The following is a 10038-nucleotide window of genomic DNA, read 5'->3' as shown; positions in this document are numbered from 1 at the left end:
TAAAGTCAGGTTGCGAAAGTTTCCTCAAGCATCGCACCCTTGTTCAAATTAATTGACAACCTTTTTCACTTCAGAATAGGTAATTGCTTCGATTCCTTCCTTTTTTTAGAGGGGTTGTGTCGACAGCGTCGTCTTGGCTGTATCAACAAACTGCGTCCGTTTAACATCATCTTCTTAGAATTTCTCGTCCATAATGCACCACACGCATCCGGAGGGCAACCACTCAATATACTCATCGTTCTAAGTTATTATAGCCGCACAAATTCGCCTTATTAACAAATCCACCGCCTGTTTTGGTTGTTCTCTGTCATCAGCCTTTGGCATTCGTCGTTTTACGTAATAGTCGAGGTGGAAGAGCTCTAAATTGCTCCTCTCCCCTTCTAAACGACAATGGAATGAAATTATAGAAGGTAACAAAAAATCGTAAAACGATTTATTTAAACATGAACTACTTTACCATTCATACTTTTTCCTTTCCTTTTAGGTCCCAAGTTTAAAGTCTTTCGTGAGATTTGATCCCCCTTTGCTTATACCACTCGCTGTGCTTCTTCGTCATTTATTCGTTTTATTTTTGTATTTTAATTCTGTGCGGGAAAGAGGGGAAGGACATTAGGGAGAGTAGGTTATAGCTTAGAGACTTAGAGTAAATGCAATGTTTTTTCCCGCGGTTCCCTCTTTGATTTATTGCCTTGAGGAATTTCAAGAGTTTAGATTTGAAGAAAAACCAAACGGAAGAATCCCGCGAACACATAAACACACATATCCACCATCATCACCAACCCCTGAAATCCTCATTCCAAAAGTCCCAACCTACACCAAAACTGGAAGGCGCTGTTCCTATAGCGGCAGTTGTAGCGATGGAGGTGGAAACAGCGCCGCGCAGCGTTTTAAAAATGTTCACTTTGTGAATTTGGCGCCTTGCATGCATCCGAAGTGTATCACGGAATGAAATTTGGGACGAAATGTATTTTTTTGTTCTATACTTTAAAACTATATATTTCTTATTCTTGTTTATAAAATATACAATTTTTTTTATTTTATTACATCGCGGGTTGAAATACTAAAACTTAACTTTTTTGTCCTAACACCAGTGGGCTGGTGCCAAGTGAGTTTACTTTTTTGCTAATTTTGATTTCCTGACTGCATGCGCTCTTACTGCTGTTCTTTTTGGTTCATTGAGTTGTTCGTTTCATGAACAAGGAGTAGATTTGGAGTACCACCCTTCGGCCTTCTTTGGTTTAGTTTTGTTTTATTTTTTATTCTAAATTAATTCTCTAAAGTGGATGAAAAGAAACATTCTTTCGTGACTGTAAACGGAGTTAAAGAGTGAAGTGGACATATGACACGCGTTAAGGAACTATTTTTCTGTCTAGAAATTTGAATAGAATTAGCCAAACAATTATGAAAAATTTCATATTGAGCTTTAACACCGCTTGCAATGTACGATGTGGGGGAGTACAATGCGTGTTTAAGTTATCAGAAGTTGAGAGCAAACCATGTCGTGATTTGATAGCAGAATTCGTTAAAAATTCTTAAGTTATCGTGAGAACAGTACCTAAATAATTGTCTTTTTGTCAATAAGGCTAAGAAAGCCAAAACCTATAAAAGGATAAAGGCGAGTAAAAAATTTACATTACTTGAAAACGTTTGCAGAATTACATGAAATTTGACGTGATTTTGGTATGTTTTATGTAAATGAGCAATAAATATAAAATACATTGAAAAACGCCAACATTTATTGTCCCTGTGATTATTAAAAAAGTATATGGTATCCCTTCATTCATATGAATTCCTCCATTATTTCTCTTATCGGGTTAACGGAAGAGCTTAGTATGCAGATAGAGCTAAGTTTTAACTCCCCTAAAAAATTCTTGCCAAAATTTAGCCGATTTAAAAAATATTCAAGAATTTCAGCCTTTAATGCGCAGCTCCAATTAAAAAATTACAACATCAAAAAGAAAATCTAGTTGAAGAGAGAGAAACAGTTTCTTTTTTTACAATATTTTGGAAAAATATTGAATGTTTTGTAGTGTTTCATTGTTTCTGAAAAAAGTTTTGTAACAAAATGTGCGCTGGCCTCGAAAACGCTACATTTGGAAAGTGGAGGGTAATGTGGTACACATACGTCTGCTAATGTGGTATACTCTTATTACCCAATATAATATTGTATATTTTATGAGTATCTTCATTTTTGTATAGATTTTTGTTTGTTTTTAATGTTTTACTACAAATATACGTTTTTGTAAATATTGCTTTTTTAAAGCTTGGGAATGCATTTTGTAATGCCCTCAAAAAAGTCCACGAAACCGTTAATAAGGATTAAAAGTATGAAATATTTTCGTGTATTTCAGTATAGGTATGCATTTTTCGTTACACAAAAGTTTGTGACCTATTGCTTCAAAAAACGTCCTTCCATTACCATTCGTTTCTTTAAAAAAACATGTGTACCACATTACCCGCCTTTACCACATTACCAGAACTTACTCTATATATCTCATTCGTATCGGAGCTGGGTTTTGTTTCCATATATTTTTGGACATTCTCTTTAGCGTGATCTGTGTACACTGGCTTTAGCTCAGAAAAAAATAACTTATTAGCCTCTAAAATTACCAGTGCTTTGAGAAAAATTGCATTTGATGAGGATCCCTCCAACCGCAGTTCTTAGGGTTATGATGAACACAATACCTACCTACTAATGGATTTAGTGGTAGAACTATATTTACAATTAAAACTACGAAGTCTAGCACGCATCTGAAGTGAAACGAAAATATTTCTAACGTTCAGAATTAAAAAACAACCTTTTTGGAGCAAGAAAAATAAAAAATGTGCAACGAAAAGCATAACAAAATTTTCGTTTACGATTTCATTGTGCTGGTTTTGTAGGAAAATTTGTGTTTCTCTTCGGCAGCAAAACAGTTATTTCAAAGAAAAGTAAAAAAAAAAACTCTCTACTCTATTGCACATAAATCATTTCTCAGTTTCTTTGTTTGGGTTCCAAAAAAAACACTATTTAATCGTATTAATTAAAGTATATTATTTTTCATTTTGGGGTCAAACAAAATGAGTTGAAAACTTTCAATTAGTTATGCCTTTATGGTGGCGGTATGTCACCTTTCTTGATTCTTTTTTAACTTAAAATTAAGAAAAATTAGAAGTAATGAACCTTTTCAGCCCTGAATTAAGGCATAACTACAATAACGGCCACTTTTTGCAAAAAGTCCAAAAGTGAAAATTTTCAAAATCATTTTGTGACAGATTCTGTGCATGAAAAAAATAATGATGTAGAAAGCTTATTTTTTCGTTTAGAAAACAATTTTTTAAGTTTTTTTTACCAAAACAAATAGCGCTAGAAAGAAATAAAAAAATTTTACTTTTGTAGATTTCCTATTTGTTCAACTTCTTAGGTCATTGTAGTCATGGCTTTAAGTCTAGTACGCTGCTTAAGCGAAACGAAAAATGTTGAAGTCACAAAGTCAACAGCGCTCATGTTAACAAAAAAATACCATGGGGTGTATTATGTAGCAAAGTAAAAATTATGAAAATACAAATAAAAATATTCAAGAACAAACATCAAAAAATAAGTTTAAAAGCAAAAACAAAACACATTTAATTTCGTTCAAGATTTCGTTAACGAAATTTTGTATGGAAAATTTCGTTTCGCATCAGCAGCGTACTAGGCTTTAAGCTGTACCATTGAATAATTATATATAGAAGTGACACCGGAAAAAACGTCCGCTATGTTTGAGGGGTGGAGCCACAATCGTTTGAGGGGTGGCGCCACAATCGTTTTAGGATTGTGTATTCGATGGCCGAAAAATCCCTGAAAAGGACTTTTGGTTACTAAGTAACCACATTTACAATATTATTTATATTTGGTGTATTTGTATTAGTTTTGTTTTGTGCTAGTAGTGTGTTTGTTTATTTTTGTTTCTGTAATATTGAAATTGAATTTATTTTAAATTTTTGTATTATTTTGAATTGAATATTTATTTTTGAATGTTTGATTCTTATGTATGTTTGGAAGGATTTTGTTTTTTGTTTTTATTAACGAAAAGAAGAAGATTTTCTTCAGTTATAGAAGTGTTTATTTAATTTTGATTAGGGTGCTTTTTGTAATAATATCTAGGCCAAAGTTGTAGTTCACATTGTTTGAATGTTTTCCACATGCACTGTGGCATATACTTACTATTTTCTTAAACCGCATAATGCAAGAGTAGGTAGGGATCAAGTTCATACAATATGGCCATATTTCACATTATTTTAAAGTATTTTAATACAATACGAAACAACCTCGTTTATTTGCTTAAACTGATTTATGTTTGCGAACAAGGACTCTGGATATACGGCTTTGTTCAAATTTGCAACTGCAAATAAAAATTAAAAGTTTTTATAAAATATTAAATTTTGAAAAAAAAATCTTTTCGTACCATTTTTGTATACTTTTCTTTATTTTTAATTAAAACATTTTTGTTATCTAAAATTTAAACGATATTTATAAATAAAATGTTAAAATAAACTCAAAAGGTAAAAGGGCATATTTTGATCGCAAATGCAAGAAAATGTGGTTTTGGGATAGTTCCAATGATTTTTCTATTTCACCATTTGAAATAAAATACATATTTGGTTCTAAGATTCTAAAACTAGAAGAATGTAGCTTTTACATGCTTTTTATTTTGTCATGATATAGTCAAGCTATGCATTCGTACAAAAAAAAAGTTGAGATAACAATCAGACATGGGATTACTATAGCCCTGTTCCACTGGAGGTGGTAGTCTGCTAATAGTAGATTTTTTGTTTAATCTAGTACTATCATCTACCTACTCATGCTCTTCTTCCCGAGTGGATACGATTTGTATTGAATTCGTTGAAAGTGCGTTCCATTGAAAATCGCTAGTTAACTATTAGTAGTACTTTGCCACCTCCCAAAGGAACAGCTAAATGGATCTACCGAGTAACATCAAACTTGGTATGTAGCATTTTTTTGCAGAATCTCCATAGGGGTTTTTAGAACTAATTTTTTTTTATCAAAAATAACGATACCTGTCATAAACCAATTTAGGAAATGTTTAATTTTCTCGAAAACGGTACCAGTGATTTTGTTTAAAAAAATTATATAATAGTTTTTGGGCAATCATGGACATTTCTTAAAATTATTATTAACCTACCGTAGAACCGTGCCAAACTACCAATTTAATTTCAACGAATTTTTTATACAAAAGCATTTATATAGTTTAGATATAAAACAGAAAGAAAATTTGGGAAAATAATAGTTTTTGGATTAGTAATTTCTACATACCAATTTTATTTTTGAGTTTTTTTTTTTTTAATTTATAAGGTTTCAACGGTTTTGAAATTTTTTTTTTCTAAAAATCTATCTTAGTAGAAAAAATCAAATCGAATTGGTACTTGTTTTGGAGCTATCACGAATTTTCCTTTGTTCCTTAAACTTTTTGGGCTAGTGTATAAAAACAACTCAGGTTAAAAGCTAATGCTCGGTTAAATTTTATGGTTATGAAACTCAAGTATTAAATTTAGCCGAGCTTTAGCCTTTAATCTGAGTATTAAATTGTTTATATTGGTTGAGAGAAATATGTATAATTCAGTTAAATATTTAAGTGAACCTTTAATTTGATTACACTGGTCTGCAAAATTTAACTATTTTTTTCTACTTCAAATAACTTTTTGATATTATGAAAGATTAGATTTTCTTAAATCTAAATCTGGTTTCAGAAAAATTCTATCAGGTACCATTTTTGTAAAAATGATTTTTGAAAAATGTGGGTAGTTTCTAAAAAATCATCCTTTTAGATTCATTTGAACTTGTATAAAATTAAAACTACTTGTCGCATTGAGCTCAAATTTGAAGTACTTATTCCTCATAATATGGCAGGACAAAAATTAAAAAATTACGATTTTTCAAAAAAGTAGTCACAAAAAAGTTTCTTTATAAGGGTGAAAATATTTTTTTTTTCGGAAATGTGAATACAATATTCGAATTCCTCGGAATATTCTACATTAATTTCATGCTTGATTCTCTATAAAATATTGTGACCGAAAAAAGTTCTAGCGACATGAAAAAGCATAAACCAAATTCGCACCCGTGTGCCTATCACGTCAAAAAAAAGAGGTGTGCCTACAGAGGGATATGTAAAGAAAACCATAATAAAATACATTAAACAACATTTTTACGTGTTTTGTAATTTTATATACTATTTTTCTAATTATAAATATCTTATTCACTAAACCGCCTTGTAATGCTTTTTTTTCTCCTAGAAACAAAAGTATACTTGTCTTATAGTATTTGATGTGATGAGTTAGAATCCGAAGTCAAAAAAAATTCTATCACGTCAGGATTCTGAGATATTCGCATTAAAGTATTTTGAAAATCTCAAAAAAAACTACTATATCTTAAAAATCAGTTGTATAGATCTCGCCAAACTAACTAATTTAAGGTGTGCGTCTAATCATGTGAACCGAAAAAAGCTGCCCTTTTTCTTACATCAAGGACAAGAAGGACTAAAAAGTACCGTTAACTTCCACTCACCCACTAATTCTTTTTGTTTTTCTATTAAGAACTAAATAACCATTCTAATAAATAAAATTTTTTTGGTTATTCTTGCACACACACAAAAAAAAATGAAATTTATGTAAACGAAAATTGGTGCGTCTAACCAAGTGAACCGCACTGTACATATAAGCGTGGTCGAATGTTCGGTATTCAACCGAATCATTATTTGCAGCATCTCTAGTTGGTGCCGTTAAAAAATTTCAAATTTCCCTCCTTGGAATCAAAAATAAACAAAAAGTTTGAGCCAAAACGACTTATTGGTTTGAGCTCTTACCTCATTTAAATTATTACATTGAGTTTTTCTTAACGTTTTTCTTTTTTTCTTTAAGGGCCATTAGCTGAAACGAACCTTAAATAATTCATGTTGAACATAAATTTTAAGGCTCTATTTTGACTTCGGCGTAAACTGTCACATAAGGATTTGTGTTGTAATTAAATGCTTAAGTTTCGATTCAGCAAAAAAAGACTCTAATTGTTACGCATTTCATAATATTCCAAAACAAAATATAATATAAAAAAAATAGCAATCTCTGTGGGGATACGAACTCAGAAAGCAAAATTAAACAGCAATCACCTTGTCACCTACGCTAATAGGACTATTGAAACAAGGGTAACTTTCATGCCCTATAAGCTATAACGTGCCTAGGATATACAACAATAATATTTAATTTTGTTCAAATTCTCGTCGTTAATACAAAATTTCTTGTTTTTAGTTTCGAGTTACTATGGATACATTTATAATGTCAACTAACTTTTCAATATTTTTGTTTGATATTTGTGTAATTTTGAATGTATGAGTAAAATTTCCTTATTTTATTTTTTCATTTATAGGATGTCGATGTGTCGATACGATTTATTTTTGTTTGATATTTGTTTTATGTTTTATGTGTGAGTAAAATTTCCTTATTTTTTTTTCTACTATAGGATGTCGACGTGTTGATACAATTTATTTTTATTTGATATTTGTTTTGTTACGTTTGTATTTGTGAAATTTCCTTTTTTAAAAACAAATTTTTGGAAAAATAATTTTCTAAGACAAGCCCCATTCTCTCTGGGGATTTTTTAGTACATCTGATTGCCGAAAAAAATAAAATTCTGTAGCGCTAGAAACTATCGGTGTCACTTCTATATATAATTATTCAATGGCTGTACTGAATAATTCAAACTCTTTTAAAAATAACGTCCACTTTATTTAGCACATTAAAAGTGTCATCTAGCGACGGATAGAAATAACCGCTTCATTTTCCAAACACCTCCTAACCAAACTCACCACAGGTGGTGAGTTCGAACAATTTACCACACTCCGCTGACATTTCAGTTGACATGTGTATTTTGTTCATGCAATTTTTAATTTTGTTTACTTTTTGCTCATGAAAATGTCGACAAATTGTATAGTTTGTCAGGAAATTACCAAAAAATACAAGTGTCCAAAATGCCTACAACCATAGTATGTTTCCAAAAATGTTCTTAGATATTTCATTAACTTGTTTTATATTTTTTTTTCCAGTTGCTCCCTGAATTGCTTCAAAGAACACCAGAAAACAGAATGCAAACCTTTGACCAAAGTTGATGAAAAATCAAATCTTGATGACAATCCAACGATATTTCCGCCTTTTAAAACAGAAGACACAGTTCATCCAGCTAAATTAGAACAATTAAGTAAGTTTCTTGAATTCTCAATGATATTTATTAACTGACACCTTTTATAGGAACCTGTGAACCACTGAAACAACTCCTCTATAATCCTCACCTGCGGACTTTTCTACAAGAAATCGACGTTGCTCCAAATGCTTGGAATGCAATGCGTGTGGCAATGCAAGAGCCACTTTTTGTCGAATTCGCTGATGAATGCATGAAAGTCATTGAACCACCAACGGAGGATGATTTCTGAACAAAGAAACGTCTTTTTGATGTAGACTTACAATGTAGACTTAAATTCATTTTTATTTTACTTTAATTTAAAAAAAAAAAAAAAAAACTAAATAACAAACTTGAAAATTTATAAATAGAAACGATATTTGGTAAAAGAAAAATAATTTATAATTTTTTACATTATTCAAGAACACACAAAAATTGAAAAAGATAATTTTCTTAAAATCTAAAGTTTATGTATCGTGCATAGAGATTGCAATACCGGGATTCGGGATCCCGGCCCATTTTTTGATCCGGAAAATCACGGGATTTTAAGGATTGGTGGCTAAACTACTAAATTACTAAAAAGTAATTTTCGAAAACTCAAGCCCAGAAGTAAGAAATTTATTTTCAAGTCCCAACAAAATAACATTAATAAAGCAAACTACATCAATTTTAAAACGCGTGGGTGCTGTCAACGATGACTATATTCATGAAACTGAACCTGTTGCTGTTCCATCTAGCTGCGAAGAATTAGAAAATGAAGTAAAAAATAGTCTCAAAAACATAGAACCCCACCAAAATATAGAAGCGGCTGATGAAACTTTCAAAAGAGGGATGCTGCTTTTTGAAGACGGGATAAGAGGAAAATACTTAGAGCAGGCACATAAATATGTCCATCCCTCCAACGAGTATTAAACCCGAGCGTGCATTTTCTGCAGCTGCAAGTTTTGGAACCAAATTTAGAAGCAGACTTGCAGCCAAAACATTGGATCCTTTGCTTTTTATTCGATTTTATTATAAAAATAATTCCAATTTAATTTAATATTTATTTATTTTTTAATTACTTCGTAACTAAACCTATAGACTGAATTAATTATGAATTAATTTTTAGAATATACAGGGTGTCCGGTAGAAAATGGATAAGCCTAAAATGGCTGATAGGTGCACTTTTGACTGTTCTGAAACCGAATAGAAAAAGTTTCTATCGCAACCAGTTTCGAAAATATTAGCTTTTTTTCATTCAGTGTACTTTAAATTTCATCATCTTACGTTTTCTTTAACCACAACCACGAATGAATGAATTTTATAAATTTCTTATTTTTATAATTTTCTACAATAATTGGCTCACTACATAAGAAGTTAAAAGTTTTTACAACTGTTGCATCTTTTCTTTAAAAAAATTTTGAAATTAGTTTTTCGATGCAAAATGTAAAAAAAAATATTTTATGAAAATTTTCAAACACCTGTAGTATAAAAAAAATCCATAGGAACGTAGGTGGCCAACTTTTTTAAAAATATGCGCGTCCAAAGGGGATTGCAGAATGGTAAAAGTTTTTATCAAATCTAGAGTTACTAGGAAGTTATTGGTACCAAAGTGCAAAAAAAGCCTATTAATTTAATAAATTATTTTAACTGTAAAATCTTAAGTTTTTCACATTGCTGCCTCAAATGCATGGATTCCATTAGTTTTTTTAATCAGTCATATTTTACAATAATTCTTCTTACACATAACTACTAAAAATAAGTGTTATAACCGTTGAACAATGGCTATAAAAAAATAATGTAACTTTTTTTTTAATTCAAAGTAGAAAAAAAATATTTGTTTGCTAATTCGC

The 10038-nt window shown here is 30.8% G+C and overlaps 1 protein-coding gene across 1 annotated transcript; it reads left to right on the top strand.

Moving 5' to 3' along the window:
* Positions 1-7880: 7880 nt before the first annotated feature.
* On the top strand, positions 7881-8464 carry LOC129919130 (zinc finger HIT domain-containing protein 3). Its single transcript, XM_055999976.1, has 3 exons — positions 7881-8015; positions 8076-8227; positions 8278-8464. The coding sequence occupies exons 1-3, from the start codon at positions 7939-7941 to the stop codon at positions 8457-8459; spliced, it is 411 nt and encodes a 136-aa protein (XP_055855951.1). The 5' UTR covers positions 7881-7938; the 3' UTR covers positions 8460-8464.
* The last annotated feature ends 1574 nt before the right edge of the window (positions 8465-10038 follow it).

The sequence above is a fragment of the Episyrphus balteatus genome, chromosome 4 (assembly GCF_945859705.1).
Source record: "Episyrphus balteatus chromosome 4, idEpiBalt1.1, whole genome shotgun sequence".
NCBI lineage: Eukaryota > Metazoa > Arthropoda > Insecta > Diptera > Syrphidae > Episyrphus > Episyrphus balteatus.
This window is presented reverse-complemented; position numbering and strand designations above follow the sequence as displayed.

Excerpts from the sequence above, each read along its gene's own strand:
- LOC129919130 (XM_055999976.1), top strand. The coding sequence starts at position 7,939 with ATGAAAATGTCGACAAATTGTATAGTTTGTCAGGAAATTACCAAAAAA. Across the intron at positions 8,016-8,075 it reads CCAAAATGCCTACAACCATA|TTGCTCCCTGAATTGCTTCA; the intron begins GTATGTTTCCAA and ends TTTTTTTTCCAG. Across the intron at positions 8,228-8,277 it reads AGCTAAATTAGAACAATTAA|GAACCTGTGAACCACTGAAA; the intron begins GTAAGTTTCTTG and ends CACCTTTTATAG.